General features: G+C 37.1%; 7 protein-coding genes across 9 annotated transcripts; 5 read left to right on the top strand and 2 right to left on the bottom strand.

Annotated features, from left to right (window-relative positions):
• The first annotated feature begins 99 nt into the window (after nt 1-99).
• Gasu_52230 (splice factor, putative) lies at nt 100-1,687 on the top strand. Of its 2 annotated transcripts, XM_005703708.1 has the most exons (4): nt 100-362; nt 411-444; nt 501-808; nt 855-1,687. In XM_005703708.1, exons 1-4 carry the CDS (start codon nt 127-129, stop codon nt 1,543-1,545), a joined length of 1,269 nt encoding a protein of 422 aa, XP_005703765.1. In that variant the 5' UTR covers nt 100-126; the 3' UTR covers nt 1,546-1,687. The 2 variants fall into 2 exon arrangements, with proteins under 2 accessions (XP_005703765.1, XP_005703764.1); XM_005703707.1 differs by lacking the exon at nt 411-444 and having other exon boundaries at nt 100-294.
• A 152-nt stretch (nt 1,688-1,839) lies between these two features.
• Nucleotides 1,840-8,404, top strand: Gasu_52220 (uncharacterized protein). Its single transcript, XM_005703706.1, has 16 exons — nt 1,840-2,185; nt 2,236-2,439; nt 2,490-2,573; nt 2,621-2,803; nt 2,853-4,392; nt 4,454-4,841; nt 4,911-5,341; nt 5,397-5,563; nt 5,621-5,834; nt 5,891-6,861; nt 6,916-7,252; nt 7,309-7,529; nt 7,587-7,827; nt 7,876-8,040; nt 8,089-8,230; nt 8,280-8,404. Exons 1-16 carry the CDS (start codon nt 1,868-1,870, stop codon nt 8,326-8,328), a joined length of 5,655 nt encoding a protein of 1,884 aa, XP_005703763.1. The 5' UTR covers nt 1,840-1,867; the 3' UTR covers nt 8,329-8,404.
• A 14-nt stretch (nt 8,405-8,418) lies between these two features.
• Gasu_52210 (uroporphyrinogen decarboxylase) lies at nt 8,419-10,309 on the bottom strand. The gene is made up of 9 exons (XM_005703705.1): nt 10,064-10,309; nt 9,896-10,013; nt 9,715-9,846; nt 9,573-9,661; nt 9,431-9,528; nt 9,263-9,378; nt 9,115-9,212; nt 8,911-9,064; nt 8,419-8,860 (listed from the first exon to the last, which is right to left on the bottom strand). Exons 1-9 carry the CDS (start codon nt 10,282-10,284, stop codon nt 8,654-8,656), a joined length of 1,233 nt encoding a protein of 410 aa, XP_005703762.1. The 5' UTR covers nt 10,285-10,309; the 3' UTR covers nt 8,419-8,653.
• Nucleotides 10,310-10,339: 30 nt separating this feature from the next.
• On the top strand, nt 10,340-12,074 carry Gasu_52200 (GTP-binding protein). The gene is made up of 7 exons (XM_005703704.1): nt 10,340-10,603; nt 10,662-10,868; nt 10,917-11,036; nt 11,083-11,490; nt 11,569-11,727; nt 11,781-11,860; nt 11,914-12,074. The coding sequence occupies exons 1-7, from the start codon at nt 10,469-10,471 to the stop codon at nt 11,999-12,001; spliced, it is 1,197 nt and encodes a 398-aa protein (XP_005703761.1). The 5' UTR covers nt 10,340-10,468; the 3' UTR covers nt 12,002-12,074.
• A 4-nt stretch (nt 12,075-12,078) lies between these two features.
• Gasu_52190 (AAA-type ATPase) lies at nt 12,079-14,329 on the bottom strand. The gene is made up of 11 exons (XM_005703703.1): nt 14,092-14,329; nt 13,589-14,038; nt 13,292-13,536; nt 13,124-13,241; nt 13,038-13,069; nt 12,913-12,992; nt 12,679-12,862; nt 12,542-12,627; nt 12,395-12,489; nt 12,260-12,348; nt 12,079-12,209 (listed from the first exon to the last, which is right to left on the bottom strand). The coding sequence occupies exons 1-11, from the start codon at nt 14,313-14,315 to the stop codon at nt 12,187-12,189; spliced, it is 1,626 nt and encodes a 541-aa protein (XP_005703760.1). The 5' UTR covers nt 14,316-14,329; the 3' UTR covers nt 12,079-12,186.
• A 10-nt stretch (nt 14,330-14,339) lies between these two features.
• On the top strand, nt 14,340-15,834 carry Gasu_52180 (hypothetical protein). 2 transcript variants are annotated; one of them, XM_005703702.1, is made up of 4 exons: nt 14,340-14,446; nt 14,503-14,666; nt 14,714-15,457; nt 15,513-15,834. In XM_005703702.1, exons 1-4 carry the CDS (start codon nt 14,385-14,387, stop codon nt 15,803-15,805), a joined length of 1,263 nt encoding a protein of 420 aa, XP_005703759.1. In that variant the 5' UTR covers nt 14,340-14,384; the 3' UTR covers nt 15,806-15,834. The 2 variants fall into 2 exon arrangements, with proteins under 2 accessions (XP_005703759.1, XP_005703758.1); XM_005703701.1 differs by having other exon boundaries at nt 15,501-15,834.
• A 5-nt stretch (nt 15,835-15,839) lies between these two features.
• On the top strand, nt 15,840-16,644 carry Gasu_52170 (E3 ubiquitin-protein ligase FANCL). Its single transcript, XM_005703700.1, has 3 exons — nt 15,840-16,047; nt 16,099-16,524; nt 16,584-16,644. The coding sequence occupies exons 1-3, from the start codon at nt 15,856-15,858 to the stop codon at nt 16,620-16,622; spliced, it is 657 nt and encodes a 218-aa protein (XP_005703757.1). The 5' UTR covers nt 15,840-15,855; the 3' UTR covers nt 16,623-16,644.
• The last annotated feature ends 1 nt before the right edge of the window (nt 16,645 follows it).

Here is a 16,645-nt window from a genome sequence, read left to right as displayed (position 1 = left end):
GTTTATTTTTTGACTCTACAGAATCTTACACACAAATGTTTTTCTTTTGTACAATTTTTGTGAATATTGTTATGCAAATACACACAACTGGGAGCCCTAGTAACATTTCGCAATCATAGATATTGAATGTCGCTATTCGTAGGAAATGTTTCGTCGAGTGTTTCTAAACGGGAACTACAGGACTTGTTTGAAAAATATGGAAAGTGTCGGATAGACTTGAAAAGAGGGTTTATGTTTGTAGACTACGACGAAGAAGCTGAAGCAAAGGATGCGTTGGAGTCTTTACAAGGAAAGGTAAGGGAGTGGGTTTCCTTATTGTATACCTCTGTGTCTCTTTCTGGTAGCCTTTTCTATCGACAAAGGTTAGCGAACGAGAGCGAGAACAAAAGGTTCAACGTACGCCAATAGAGGTGGACGAGGGATGGGAAAGGAATACCTCGTTATGTGAGAGAAAGAGGAAACTTTTGATCATTTCCTATTAACCCATTTTATTTCTGTAGCAAGTAGGAGGCTTAAAAATCAATGTTGAGTGGTCGAGAAGATATAAGTATGGAGGTAGAGGAGGATTGAGAGGCAGAGGGGGATTTCGAGGAAGACCACCGAGACGTCGATATTATAGAAGCCGTAGTCGTTCGAGTTCGAGGGATAGAAGATATCGAAGAAGGTATAGTTATTCTTCTGGTTCTAGTGTCTCATCTCCTCGGAGACGACATCACCGCCGACACTCATATTCTCCTTCTTCTTCTATGTCTCGTTCGGATTCATATTATTCTGGCGATTCTAGAGACTACTCTTCGGATTCAAGATCGTAAGTATATGAAAGTGACTTTTTGGTGATTGAATTTTGTTTCAAGATATCATAGTACGAGTCGTTCGCCTGCTTCATCCCGTTCTTCTCGCAGGAGAAAGCGCAGTTATTCACCAAGTCGTTCTAGAAGTTATTCTGATGCTTCCCGCTCACCACCTCGTCATCGAAGGAGAAGAAGAAGGAGTCCGAGTTATTCCCGTTCGCGCTCGAGATCACGTTCCTATTCTCGTTCCGTTTCATATTCTCGTTCACCCTCATATTCCAGGTCACCTTCTCATTCACGTTCAAGATCTCCTTCTAGGTCAGCATCACATTCTTCGCGGAGCTATAGTCGTTCTCCTGTAGAAAGAAAGAGGGTCAAAGAGGAAAGCAATTCTCCCAGACCACAAGATGTGGAAGAAATGCGTTCGACGAAGGATATTAGTGAGCAGGAGTTGCACGAGTCGAAATCAATAGGAGAACATGAAGAATCATCTCCAACACAAGACAAGTTGGAAGAAGGTAATCATGATGCATCGATTGAAAATGAACAAGCAACAGAAACCAATGAAGAGGAATCGCCTTCTGCTCAAGACCATAACACAACATCAGCTAGCCAAAGTAACGAGGATGATTTGTATAAAATGACGGTGAAAGAGTTGAAAGCAGAGTTGAAGAAGCATGGAATAGATGACCCTAAGTTGAAGTTGAAAAAGGACTTGGTGGAACGTTTATCACAAGAGATGGAAAACAATTGAGTTGAATATTTCTTATGTCTAGTAAAAGAGAGATGACGACTAGAGTGGTGGTGGTTGGTTTGTTGTTTTTTTTGTTTTCTTTTTATATAAAGAAAAACTCGTTTCAAAGATTGGAAAGAACAATGAAGAATAATGATACGACGGTTCATCATCCATGGCAACTATGGAAACGACTACTCGTTAATAAGCATCTTTCTCAAAATAGAAAAAACTATCGAATATTATGGCAACTATTTCAGTCAACACCGGTAAGAAAAACTGATGGTTGATTATTGCATATCCAAACCACGACTAGAAACTATCTTGGTCCCGTTATTTAGAAATGGACCCCACAGCAGACAGTTTTATACAACAAGGACTCTATTCACAAGACCTTTGGTTGTGTAGTGCAAGTTTAGAATATTTGAAACTGTTGTTTGAGTATGTGGGAAAGAAGAAACAAGAAGAATCGTCGTTGTTCCGCACAGCTGTTCAAGTTGCCAAGCTTTTGGTGACCGTGCACTTGGAGAGAATGGAGTTTTTGATTATTAAAGCACGAAAATGGCGGTTTGAGCAACGTGGATTTGTCCATCAAGTAGCTTCGTTATGGAGAGCTATCTTTAGGATGGATGAGATGATTGCTTTTCGGTGGATGTCCAAGGTGAAGGAAATTGGGTTCTTTGAGAAGAGTGATATTGAATAGGTTTGTAGGTGATATCGATGCAGTCCTCTATATTGATATATATGGTGAAATCAGTTCATCATCATTATGAAGGCTTTATGCATGAATTGATATTCTTATGGAAAATTTGGAACAAGGTAGCTGGTGCCAAGGAGTTGGAATATTTGTATGGAAAAGAGTCTTTATTTGTTCGAAAAGTTTTGCAGGTAATAACAAGTATGAGTATGGATATGGTTTTTGTAGCTCAATAATATATGTTTTATGTATCCATTGATGAGATTAGCATATTGCACATTGTCAAGATGCATATTGGATATTGCAAATATTGAAAACTCTAAGATATCAACATGGACAGCGATGGAAACATGTGAGTATAGTTTGTATGTGGGTAAGTAGCCTTGATGGATATTCTAGGCCCGCGTTCGAATGATAAGAAATGGTTTGAGTCGATCATTCATTCAAACCATTGCACAATGGAGTATTGCAGATACTTGTGAGGAACAACAGCATACTTTAGCACATCCATTAGATAACCAAGAAATAAGACAACTTGCCAAGGAATGGATATATTTATTCATTGGTCGCGTTTCTTACTGGGTAAGTGAAGAGGAGTTGAGAGACAAATGAATAACAAGAGAGAGTTTAGGTTAATATAGAAGAACTGACTGAAATGGCTATTCGTTTACCTCTTCAACAATCATCTCATTTTCGACTAGTAGAACAATTATTGGAATGGAGACCTTCTTTATCTAGTCACTATTTGTTGCGTTGCCACTTTCATAAGATGGATCCAGAACCTAGTCCTGATTGGATATTTCAAGCGTTAGCTTTGATAAAGGCCCTTCATACGGATGAGAATATTCAGATTCCAACGACAATGGAAGAAGATGCAAAAACCTGTTATGAGTATTGTATGCATATATGGCCATTGGAAAGCAAAGACTCTTGTTGGGAACGAATATTATTATATACGGAGCATTTGCTGTGTCCCTGGATAGGGTTTCAAATATTGTTACATATTTTGAATAGACTGCAACGCTACATGAATGAATTGAACAAAATTGTTTCTATACATGATGAACAATGGACAAAGGATATAGAGTGGGAAGTTGTCAGTCGATTACCCGACTTTCAAGTCATATGGGCTGTCATTCGTAGAGAACTTAAACAACTCAGCGTGATTTCATCGGAAAGTATGAAATGGATGGAACATTTAAAGACTTTCCATTCCATGTTTTATTTTGTACCGTTGGAACCACAACATATGAATATGGAGTTGTTGACTCTAGGTTTACAAGTCATTGCATGCTATCGAAAGATTATTCCTTGGTTGGAGAAAGAACAACGTTGGGATATTTCTAAAATATTTTTTGCTTCTCCTATCAACCACACAAACGGCTATTTGGAATATCATTGGATCGTACCTTATTTACAACATGGCCATTTATTGCATGCTGTATTGAACCATATTCATATTTCTATCAGTCGTCATGATGGAGATAGTATTCGAGTATTGATTGCATCACAACAAGGACCCAGACATTTTTCTAGGTTAGGACAACTTTTGTATTTATATGCTTTGTATATACAACGAACCAAAGAGTCAACAGTGAATAGCCATATCATTCATCTACTGTATACTTGTATTTGTGAAATAGGGAAAGCAAGTGGTTGTTTTGATAGTTTTGAATTGCATTTTTGGTTGTATTGGTTATCGTTTGCTTGTGAAATACAAGCGGAATCCAACAACCTTGAATATGAGGAGGGCGTGTTACAAGAACTTTGTATTGCTTGGTTTGAACATTTATGGATAGAATTGTGGAGAAAACCATTTCTTATTTGGGATATGAAGAGAGATGCTCATGTCAACTATTTGATCACTTTGGCCATTTTAAGAAAGTTGGCCAATCCCAAAAGTGAACAACAAGTGAGACGTTGGTTTGTGATGGGAATTGCCTGCTTTATTCGTTTGCAATATTTTCCATATATCTCGGAAGAGGAATGGAATAAGGAAAGAATGGAATGGTGGAAAATGAGTTTGGAGCAAATGGAAAATATTCATAGGAATGAAGAGCTTTTATGGCTTAAAGGACTATTCTTGGATAAGAATATGGGAAAAGGAATGGAAGAAAGTATTGAGTTTCCATTATCATCATTGGAAGACATGTGGAATCAGTGGTCACTTGGTAAGTAGTAGTTGTATCTATTGAGAATATCAACAAGAATAATCCATCTTATTTGAAATAGGAAAGAAGCCTATTATAATTGAGAATTGGAAAGAATTAGAAGAGCCTTTGATTTCAGAAGAATGGAAACGATCATGTATAGAGCAACTTTTATGGACTCCAAGTCATCGCTTGGTCATTTTACAGACTTTGTTATATCAGTGGAATATGAAAAGGGGGAGAATGTCTCTTTCCAAGTCTCAACATTTTCATGATGATATAGTGACCAATCATGTATTGGAATGGTTATCTGAAATCATACAGAGAATATCCTTCGAGTCTTTGGAAGAATATGTGAACCTATTATGGAATCATTCTATTTGGAAGCAATGGTTAAAACATTCCTATGAATTTTTTGTATGTTTTACAAAATATTGGACAAGTGCTATGGAGAATTTGGGATATGTTAGGTAAATAACTGAAAACAACTAGGGATTCTGTGTTGTTATATATTATGAAATATCTTCTTTTTTTTATAGGAGACTGGAGTGGCATCCTTGTTTGGAGAAATGTATGCCAATTGTAATGGATTGGATTGAAAAGGAATGTAGTGATAATGATCTAGTTCAACATTGGCTTGACTTGTTATCCTACAATCAAAGGGTTCGTTTGTTGGAAAGATTATTCAGTCAATTGGTTCGAATGTGTGATTCTCAAACCATCGATGAAAGGGGAATATCCAATATTGTTGACAAATTGATAGTCGTTTTTGAAAAGTGTGATAATGAGATGTCAATGAAATATTCGTTACCAGATACTTTGAAACAATCTATAGAATGGGGTTGGAATGGCGTCATCATATCTGGACGAAAAAGTGAATTGTGTAGAAAGGAATGGGAACGGTTATGGAGTGTGATGATGACTCGTCGATGGTTATCGTTACATGTATGGTTAGGTATTGTCATGCAAAGTAAGTATGATCAATAGTATTGTCGAATATTGTTGGTTTCTCATGATGAGTTTAGCAAATCGTTCCCATTTGATGCATTTGATGTTGGAATGGCAACAATTACATAATGTTCAACATAGGCAATGGAGAGGGCAATGGATGGATTGGATGTTGAGAAGATATCCAAAGATAGTTGGAATATGGTTAAGGTGGATACATCATAAAAGAAGAAAATGGGGAAAAGTGAGTTGAATATCTATCTATTTATTGCAATTGGATATTCACAGAAATGAGTCATAGAATGAAGAAAGAAGATCGATTGCAGCTATTGTATTTCTTTTGAAGCCATCATCGCTTATGGAATGGAATAGAAAGATTGAGAGATGGATATCCACTTTGTTGCTCTTATTTTATCGTTCTTTATGGTATGAAAGAAAGCATTCGACCATATTATGGTTGGAAGAATATTCTTCCAATGAATGGATTCAAATGGCTATTCAAAATAGAGTATCTAGTAAGTAGTTGCTACTCTGATATTGGAAAATGCTCAAAGATAAAAAACTCGATAAGGAACAGTTGATCACCGTTGGAAACGAATTGCATGGCGTTGGGTAAAACATTTATTTAGGAAACATTCCTTATCTACCAAAAAAGGAAAGTTGAAGAATCATAAAAGAATGAAAGGATTCTTATTAGGATTGGATACATTGGATATTTTATTATTGGATACGGGAGTTGAACAAAGGAATTCTTTGCTGGATATGATGACTTATCTCTTAGACTGGAGTGGTCAGATACTTCATCATGGAACAATTCAACCACTGAATGATGATAATAATGATGACCTATCGATATTATTATTTACTAAATATGTAAACATTTTATGGAAAGTATTTTATGCTTGTATAGGTCAGCAAGTACCTCATTGTTCGTTGGAGAATCATCAAGTGTGCATTTCTTACCACAGCCATGATATACTTTATCATGTCAAGTTATCGAATGAAAAGTGTTTGCAATGGCTACAATCCATTCTCTCATGTCTACAAAGGTTGGCTATCCAAAACGAAGACCAGAATGATCATGCCAATCATTCATCGTCATGTTATAGTACAAAACTTTGTTGGTTGATAACGATTGAAAAACATATATTACTTTGGTATCATCTTAATAATAAGGAACGGAATGAATTACAACTTTCGGAATGCAATGAATGGATAAAGAATTGGATCCAATGGACGATGCATGTTTTAGAGAATTCTTCTCATATGGAAATGGTCAAAACAAATTTGTTATCTTTCATCCAATTGCTATTGGCATTGATGTTGTCGGAGAAAGTGAATAATGAAACAATATTGTGCATAAAGGATGAGTCAACCCGTTGTATATCTCTTCATACAAATACTTGTGTGGAGAATCATGTTTGGTTACTTTTACAAATGCAAAAAATAGAGTCTGGAATGGATTGTTGGCTGAATAGAAAACATATGCAACATAAGATATTTGTGATAGGGATGGTCATCTCTCGATATCTTTGGATTGAGGTGAGTCGATCCTTAAAACCCTAAAAGTGGTTTTGACACTCAACACAATAATAGGAATCTCATTCTTTCGAGTTTCCATGGCTCAAACAATCTTGTTTTTCTATATTACATCGACTAGATTCGCGTAGAATCAAACAAACTATCGAATATATTTTATCCAAAAGGAAGGAATGGGACGAACTTTGTAGAATGGACAACCATATCTTGTGGCATTTATCAGATCATGTTTCAGTTGTTTTGTATTTGATACAAAATAGTATCATGGAAGAGTATTATGATGATCGACAAAATGGAAAACATGCACAAGAGAATATTATTAACGACGACGTTGTTGACCCAAGTCTATTGTTAAGTTTGATTTTTCAAGTGTTGAAAATATCATCACAAAATGGTAAACAGTATTTGTTCATATAATACAAGAGTGTAGATGTTGATGGGTTTCTATAGATGTCTCGAGGATGATCGATCAGATTCAACTATTTACTGACAAACATCTGATAGAATTTTGTATGGCTTGTTTAAGTGTCAAGAATGAAAAGATACAATGGATATCTCGTGCTTGTTTGGAATATGGGTTGAATATCCTATCAAGAACAAAGAAGAAGTATTTTTCAGAAGCTCAATCTATGGCAGTGTTTTTAACTCTATTGAAAAATAGTATGACAGAGGTAAGAGTTGTTGTATATTTTGGATATATCGTTGATGGGTTTATGACAATCGTATAGTTTCCAGTGGATTCCTTTTTGATTCGTTTGAATATTCAGTTGTGGGAAATATTCTGTCAACCAACGCATGTATTGTATATGCCACTCGTAAAGACTTGTTTGGATTCGGGAATGTCATGGGATGCTCCATTCTTTCGATTATTGAGCAAGTACGTAGAAGAAGAAAGAATGGCAAGCGGTAGGGAAGAGAGCTTACAAATTGCTATCAAATATAGAGAATGGTGTCTATCTTTGTTAAGTAGTAAGTAGAACTATGATGAGCGAAAGACATATGATGAATTTGGAATAGTGATGGAAACTCGGCAAGACTTTGAAATGATGGGTCGTATTGAAATATTCGAAGATTGTTGGAGACTCTTGTTTGGATATTCAGAGACGAAAAGGAATCAACTATTTTGTAAGCAGGGATTGGTCATGTTATCCAAAGTGATTCATCATGGAGAAGCTCAAATGGGTAAGTGGAATATTTTTTAGGGGATCCATCAGTACTCAACTCTTATAGTTTTGGAAATGGACAAGTGCTGGGGAGTTATTTCAGGTATCCATATGTTGTGGAAGAAATATCCAGATTGGTGTTGTTGGCTATTGGAGATTTATATCTCTTTTATGGAAAAGTGTGATGTTGAAATGTCTCCATTTCCANGGTTGGTAGGAATAAGCTTATGGAAGTCGTTGACAAGTCAATGGGAAAAGAATACCATTTCTTATGTCTCTGGTAGAAGAATCTTGTTGCGATGTTTGAAGATTTTCAAGAAATGTAAATGGGACATGTTTTCTAGTTTAAGTGAATGGAATTCGGTGTGGTTACCTAAACTGAGTAAGGAGCCTTTTCTACAATGGGAATATTCACGCTGGTTATTGAATATTCATTCTGGACAACCACAGAACAATGCCATCTTGTGCAAATTACATTGGCAACAACTGTTGATAGAAACTGGAAAGATGGAACCACAAATGTGGGACTCTCAAAATGAAGAGAATATGGATAATAATCATGATATATGGTATGAGTATGATAAGGTAACTCTTTTAAGAAAACCATAAAAGACCAAACAACATGAGAAATTTTAATGCCAACGATATTGTTGCACCGTTTGAAAGAATTTTGTAACATTCTCTTCTGGTGTATTGGGTAATACTCCGTGTCCCAAATTCATAATATGGCCGCAAGGTCCAGCTTTCTCAATAATTTCAAGAGTACGCTTTTCAATGAGTTCAGGTGTCCCTAACAAAATGGCGGGATCTAAATTGCCTTGAATACTAACATGAGAACCCTATCGAAACGTTACACATAATGACACTTTAAACAAGCAAAAATATTTACGATTCGTTCTCGTGCTTTTCCAATGTCAACTGTCCAATCCAAAGAAATGACATCGAAACCAACTGATGCCATCCTCTCCAAATAATGAGAACCTTGAGATATAAAGAGAATAATAGGAGTATCAGGATAATGCCTTTTCACTTGCTCTAATACTCTAAAGATACAATAAATAGCTTTCAGAATATTTCTTGACAACTCTCTCACCGCTTCTGATAGGGTAATGCAAACATTTCGTAATCGATAGGAGATAACTGACCAGCCCAACTGTCAAATATTTGAATAGCTTGAGCTCCCGACTCAATCTATTGAATATGAGTTTTCTTACTATTTAGCCAAAGTCGGATATGCTCGCCTGATAACAACAATATATTGCTAAATTATGAGCAAATTTTTCCAAAAGCTGATGCAACAATTCAGGTTCGGTAAATGCCATTTTCTTTATCGCAGAGTATGACTTTGAATTTCCACCTGCAATAGATATCTTTATATCAAAAGCAGTCGTCAAGATTAACAAACCGACCTTCCACACAATAAGTAGCCAAAGTATAAGGTGCAGCAACAAAGCCCAATACTGCAGCTTCATCAGATACTGCTTCTCTAAGAGCTCTCAACGTTTCGCTACAAAATGCTTTAGAAAAGTCAACGTTCAAGTTATCACATACCGAACGAATGGAGTGGAACGTTCTGGTTGCATTTCATGAACCTTTTCGATATCTGCTTTGGTTCTCAACGGTTGTTCGATAACAGGGCCCTACATTGTTGACGTCAACAAATATGAATTCTTCCACTTAGTCAAATTACTACTTTGTCTGGTATATCAAAAGCAACTCCCATTCCTGGAAGTGGGGTTAATATGTCACTAAATAGAATAACCCCATCAGGACGAAAAGCACGCCAAGGTTGCAAAGAAATTTCAATGGCTAGCTCTGGATTTTCCTAAAGACTTGCTCAGTAAGTATCTAAAGCTGGTTTGTTTTTTACTAACCGAACGCTCACGAAAAGAAGGATGTTTTTTTGCCAATTCCTGATAAACCTTCATATATCTCCCAGCTTGACGCATCATCCAAACTGGAGGGCGCTCAACTGGTAAACCTTTGGCAGCTCTATGAATGCTTAGCAGTTGAAACACAAGTGATTCAACAGTTTGTCAAACCTCAACAAAAGTGGAAGCTGTGCTTGATTCAAAGCATCTTCCTTGGCGCCTTTTAGTTGGTCACTTGTTGCAGTCATGGATATTTGCAATAAATGCTTCTTCCTAAAAACAAGGAAAGAAGAAGACTGTCTAAAGCAAAAGGCACAGTAATTTTTGGAGTGGAAACCACTTTTGTTTCTTAGAAAGGGAGGATAAGTTTGGTTGATGAATAAGAACCACATGAGAAGATCCACAAACCCAAACCCAATCTAAAAGGTTTTACAACCTTTGACTTATTTGATGAAAATGAACAAAACGAAATATTTATGAAACTGTAAAGTAATGTTGCTTAGGAAGGAAAAATTTGTGCCATTCACATTTGCTATCGGTTGTTGAGTGGTTGTCGTCCTTTTTGTGTGTGTTCATATGGCGCCAAAAAAGAAAGAAGAAGAACCTCAAAGAGCTGTTTTGGGAAGGTTTTCTCACAACTTGAAGATGGGCATACTTGGACTTCCTAATGTTGGAAAATCAACGTTCTTTAATACTTTGACAAAACTGAGTGTACGTTATTGCTTCCCCGTTAGAGAAGAGAATTCGGTCTTGTTTATTCACTTTTTAGGTTTCAGCAGAAAATTATCCATTTTGTACGATAGATCCTAACGAGGCAAGAATACCTGTACCAGACGAGCGTTTTGAGTGGTTATGTGAAGTATATAAGCCAGCTAGTAAAGTTCCCGGTTTCTTGGATATATGGGATATAGCCGGACTAGTAAAAGGGGCACATGAAGGTCAAGGTTTAGGTAACGCTTTCCTAAGCCATATTATGGTAAGAAAATAGAAAGAAATATGGACCTGGTTGAGTAGATTGGCTTAGGCAGTTGACGGGCTTTTCCATGTTTGTCGTGCTTTTGAAAAGGAAGACGTCGTTCACGTCGAAGGTAACGTGGATCCAGTTAGAGACCTGGAGATCATATCAGAAGAACTCATATTAAAAGTATGGAGATCTGAAAGGTGAATTTCTTAATTCCTTATTTGAATAGGATTTGGATCGATTGCAACGTGAAATACAAGAACAAGAAACCAAGATAAGCAGAGCTGGACATAATGCTTCAAAGGAACAAAGATTGGAGTTGGAAACGTTGAAGAAAGTGAAAAGCTTTTTGGAGGAGACAAGAAAGCCTATTCGATCAGGTGAATGGTCCAATAGTGAGATTGAAGTGTTGAATAGACATCTGTTTTTAACTGCAAAGCCGCAAGTTTTCCTCGTCAATCTTTCTGAAAAAGATTATATAAGGAAGAAGAACAAATGGTTGCCGAAGATTAAGGAATGGGTTGATTCTAGGACTGGGGAAATGATTATACCTTTTTCTGCAGATTTGGAGTCCAAGTTGTTAGATTTAGAGAGTCAAGGTCCCGAACTAGCACAACAATATTTGGAAGAGAATAAGGTAATATCCCTTACTGAGTTATTTGTATTTACAATGTGACTATTTGTATCGTTTTATTGCTATCGATTGTAATATTAGACAACGAGTGCTTTACCGAAAATTATCAAAGCAGGTTATCAAGCGCTCCATTTGATATACTTTTTTACGGCAGGAGAAGATGAAGTAAAGTGTTGGACTATTCAAAAGGGAACTCTTGCACCACAAGCTGCGGGAACTATTCACTCTGACTTTGAAAAGGTAGGATAAATACTCAGCTTTGTGTTTGCAATAATCCATTTCCTTTCAAATAGGGTTTTATATGTGCGGAAGTAATGAAATATGACGAATTGAAAGAATACGGTTCCGAAAGTGCTTTAAAAGCCGCAGGAAAGTAAGTTTGAAAACTCAAAATTCTATATTTGAATTCATTCTACTTTGTTATAGATATCGTCAACAAGGAAAGAATTATATGGTTGAAGATGGCGATATTATCTTGTTTAAATTTAATGTTACGAGTTCGAAGAAGAAATAACGCTCTATATTTACAATATTCATTCTCATCGTCATAGTAAAATACGTTACGAGTCTTCATTTTTGGTTTCTTGCGAGCCCATTGGAAAAGATCCATATTGATCATTCCAAATTTTATATATATTCAGATCTGTTGTTGCGACACTGGCTCGTACAAGTCGCAGGGCAGAAATGAAGTCTTCGTAATCAATGGACCTCACGTTTTCCAACTTTGACTGGTATTCAGTATTGAGGAACAAGGGATGATAGTTTTTCTTACAGATATGCTTTCCAACTGTTCTCCAAGTTCTCGCAAAGGGCCCATAGCAGCTTCTGCACAAAGAGCTCGCAAGTCGGATCCAGAATATCCTATCCGGATGATTTGAGAGGATAGTTGAGAAAACACTTGACTAACAAACCTTGGGTTTTTTCTGTTAGGCTTTCGAGCTGTTCTTCTGTCAAAGAATGCTTCTGCGAGGAAACAAGTCGGGATATAAGACATTTTCTTGCCTTTTGGGGCTTTGGTTCAGCTATGCACTAACATCATCGAAAATGGCCTTACTTCAGGGTCGGGTAATGGGATGTATAGTCTTTTTATTAGCCTGCGTCTAGCTGCCTCATCCAGTTCCTGAGGTCGATTGGTGGCCCCTAACCAAACTCTTTACGAGGTCTGTTTTGTGACTGAAACGATATACCAACCAACAACCAAAATGCGGTCATCGTCTGTTGAAGCAGCACCGTCCATTTGCACGAGAAATTCCGTTTTGAGTCGTCTTGATGACTCTTGATCCGCTTCGGATCTTTGTGTGAGCAGAGAGTCAATTTCATCTATAAAAATAACTGCTGGTTGATAGCATCTCGCTACTCCAAAGAGAGCTCGAACCTTGAAACCAACGATTTTAAGCAGAAACTGAATAATAGATGTTATCCTACCATCTTTTCACTTTCTCCAACCCATTTTGAAGTTAAAGAGGAAGCGCTAATATTCAAAAATGTTGCTCCAGCTCTAGAAGCTTTTTGCTATTAATTTTGCTTCAGCGTTGAACATGGCTACTTACCAATTGCTCGACCTATCATTGTTTTGCCTGTTCTTGAATATCGTCAGATGGGATTTTCGAATATTTTCTATAATTGAATGACTTACCCTGGAGGGCCAAAGAGCAAAAGTCCTTTGGGAGGACGTCGAATACCAGAAAATATGTCAGGTCGCATCATAGGCCAAACCACTGCTTCCAACACGCAACTCTTTGCAAATTCAAGTCCTTAAGAGACTATGTTCAAATACATCATCCTACGTATAGAAAATATTTACCTGCAATATCGTTCCATCCGACTCCAGGATTTTTCTCTAAAACTTCGTTCGTTATGAGTTCAACGAGTCGTGGTTCTACATTTGGTATTTGAGGGAGTTGGTTTTCTTCATCTTTCGACTTTATAGTTGCTTCAGTGTCATTATTTTCATTCTCCAGTCTTCGTGGGATTTGAAAACCTTTCTTTTTCATAGGTTGTCTTTTTGTTTGAATGTTCTCGCTATTGCTGGTTGAGTTAGCGTTGTTCCTATTATCCAGTAACTTTGAATGCTACACTGGTTAAAAATGACCAGACGCACTTGTTGTTGGCAAAGAGATATTCAGAAGCTCGTTGGAAAGTGTTAGAATTCGTTGGATGGTTTGCTTTGTCAGCATCTGATAGTATCTCTGTTTGATCTGATACAGCTTTTTTTTGTACAACATTTCTATCTGCTTCAACAAGATTTTTTTGCTGTTCATTGCTATCCATGTTTGTTTTGGTCCGGTTTAGAGTTCCTTCGTGAGATACACTATCTTCGCCACTTGTTTGTGAAATTCCTTGCAAACAACTTGTCGTTAAAATATTTCGCAAAGTTGCTGAAGAAACACTCTCGAGAGTTCCTTTATCAACCATTTTCCTTTGTCTTGTCATGGCTTTTGTAAACGTAGGATATTGGTTATTCACGTCAGCTCGCAGTTTCTTCTCGATATTTTCCATAGCTTCTTGGGAGTATAACTTGTCTTCCACTTTCCATAGATGTTCTTTATGCCTATATTTAGAAATTTAAGACTCTGATATGTACGGATACAAAATGATGACAACTTTAAAGCTTCTTTGTACAGCGTCAACGATTGGAAGACTTGATCTCCTTTCACTGTCCGAATATTGTCTGCAGCATTTTCAAGAATCAAAACTAGGTCTACTAAAAAGTTATATTTGTTTTCTATAGGTAGATTTTCATTCTCAATCTTGTAAAAGAAAGACTGAAGTAAGGAAACACTTTTGAACAAGTCAGGTGTACCCCACACATCTTGAATGGATTTCATGAAAAGAAAAAATGCAAATTCAGGCGCCATTTTAGTCGTATTTGAAATTTTGAAAAATTCGCCCGTTTGATGTCTTCTGCAGCCAACTTTCCATTACAGGAAAGTACAAGAGTAAATAAAGAAAATGAGAGGTATGTTGCTTTGCATAAAGGAGTTGTGTGCTTGATACATTTCTTCAATTGGAAAGGGAAGAGCCATATGAGAAGTTTAGTCAAGTGGCCGATAATGCTTGTCTTCAAAACACGACCTTAGACGACGTTGCTTCGTTTCTGAAAGTAGAACAAGAAAAATCTCCCAATTTCAAACGTTTGAATGCAATCTTGTTGGAGAGATTGAAGGAGACTGAGTCAAGTAAGCTAGTAAGACCAGAATTGGTATGCTAACTCCCTTCAATATAGAATTGCGGTCGTTAGAATCCGAGAAAGAAGAATGGGAAAGAAAATTCATACAGAATAATTACCAGGAACAAAATGAAGAACTATCTGAAAAACTGAGAGAGGCAGAAAAGCAAAAGAAGCTTGTCGAAGAGGAATTGGAACAAGTACAACTGCGAGTAGAAATCCACTTGAAGGAGCTTGAAAAGGCTCGTGAAGACTTTGATAATATCTCTAATTTATTTGAAGAGCAGTTGGAAGAAAATTCCACTCTGCAAGAAGAGAAAAGCTTTATTTTAAAGCAAGTTCGTCAGCTAAAGGATGTCAAAAAACAACTTGAAATGTCAGTAGAACAGCTCAGTAATCAGCTGAGCTCCACTTCCGATGAAAATGAAAAGCTGAAACAAAAGATTCAACAGTATCAGATGGCATTTGAAGTTCGTGATGAAGCCCTTCAGCAAATAAGCGCGGAGCTCAGAGAAAAGAGGCTTAAAGTGAATCAGCTACAAGTAGATTGTGCAGAAAAAGAGGACAAAGTCTTAAAGTTGGAAGAAGCAAAGGAGAACTTTGAAAAGAATAATTCGAAATTGGAGCAGTTGGTGAAAGAAAAACAGCAGTTTCTCTGTGAATTTCATAACTTCTTATCTGAATTCGAAACTTCAGTCGGTCAATTCATCCAGGAAGAGGAGAAAGCACAAGTCTCGAGTCTCGATCCAAGTTTGGAGACACTAAGTGTCGAGTCCTACTCGGAAACCAACGAAACTGCAGGTATTTATCCTTTTTTTTAAATATTTCTTCTTGTGATATCAAGATCGCTTTCTAGAATGGAGAGACCTGGCGAAACTCAAAAAATTGGTCGAATTACGTAATGAGCGCTTTTCAGTCATGCAACAAGAAATCAGTGAGTTAGAGAAAAAGTTGAAACTTCTTTCAGACACCACAAAGTCTCAGAAAGAAGAGAGTAAGAAGACTGTTATGATGAGTAGGCTCTTAACAGCAATTCGAGGACTATTTTCCTTTTGGTTGTTCCCAACAAAAAGGAATCCCACTTCCATGTCTTTATCATATGAAAAAGTCGTCGAGAGAGCGGAATCTTCTTGTTCCACACACTCTTAATAAAAAATCAACTCTTCTTTAAAAACCAATTTTAAATTTGATGAAAGATTATGTCAAGTTTTTTAGCGACTTGTTTATCAAAGGAATTTCCCTCTCTCCTTGTACATACAAGTCAGTCGGAAGTGTTTCAAGGTATCATTTCTGTTTTCGAAGTTGACTATTTTGTAAGAGTGGAAGTGGAGAGAACAAGGCACCAAAAAGTGAAATTGTTTGCAGACAACCAGCTTCGACAAGTATTGGAGGTATTTGGATTATTGTCTTGGGTCTCCTTGCTCTCACTTACGGTCAACTAGCCTTATTCTTCCATCTTAGCTCGACTTTCTGAAACTTGTGAAAGCGCCGAAGACTATTTGCTGAACTTGCGTTTGCTAATATCTCGTGCAACAGCAGTGACTCCTGTGAGTGAAGCTGGGAGAAAGTTACCTGGTTCCAATTTGTATCGTCGTCTTTTTGACGAACTAAATCAAGTTGGATGGGGTTGTATTTTGTCCATCTCTGAAGATCTAAAGGAAATAACTTTTGAATTGGTCGATGCAAAGGGAAGGAAACACTTGCTTCGTTGTGTGGTGACCGATGACTATCCATCACAAGCTCCCCTGTGTTCCATCGAGGCACCAGTCAACTTTTCTTTTTCATGGTTTAAAGGTAGTCAACCAGAAAACGACAATATAGCGAATATATACTGGCAGTGTGTGCAGTTCATTCGCGAACAACAAGAAGTATTTGATGTTTTGGATGATTGGGATAACAATACTTGGATTCTTGAACCCATGGAAAGTTTGCGAAAGAATTTGTACAGAAGGATAGCAGTAGATAGTCGATGTTCGCTATGGATGGAGA

Source organism: Galdieria sulphuraria (assembly GCF_000341285.1).
Source record: "Galdieria sulphuraria unplaced genomic scaffold scaf_51, whole genome shotgun sequence".
Taxonomy (NCBI): Eukaryota; Rhodophyta; class Bangiophyceae; order Galdieriales; family Galdieriaceae; genus Galdieria; species Galdieria sulphuraria.
Note: the sequence above shows the minus strand (reverse complement) of the source record. Positions and strands in the feature narration are given on the sequence as shown.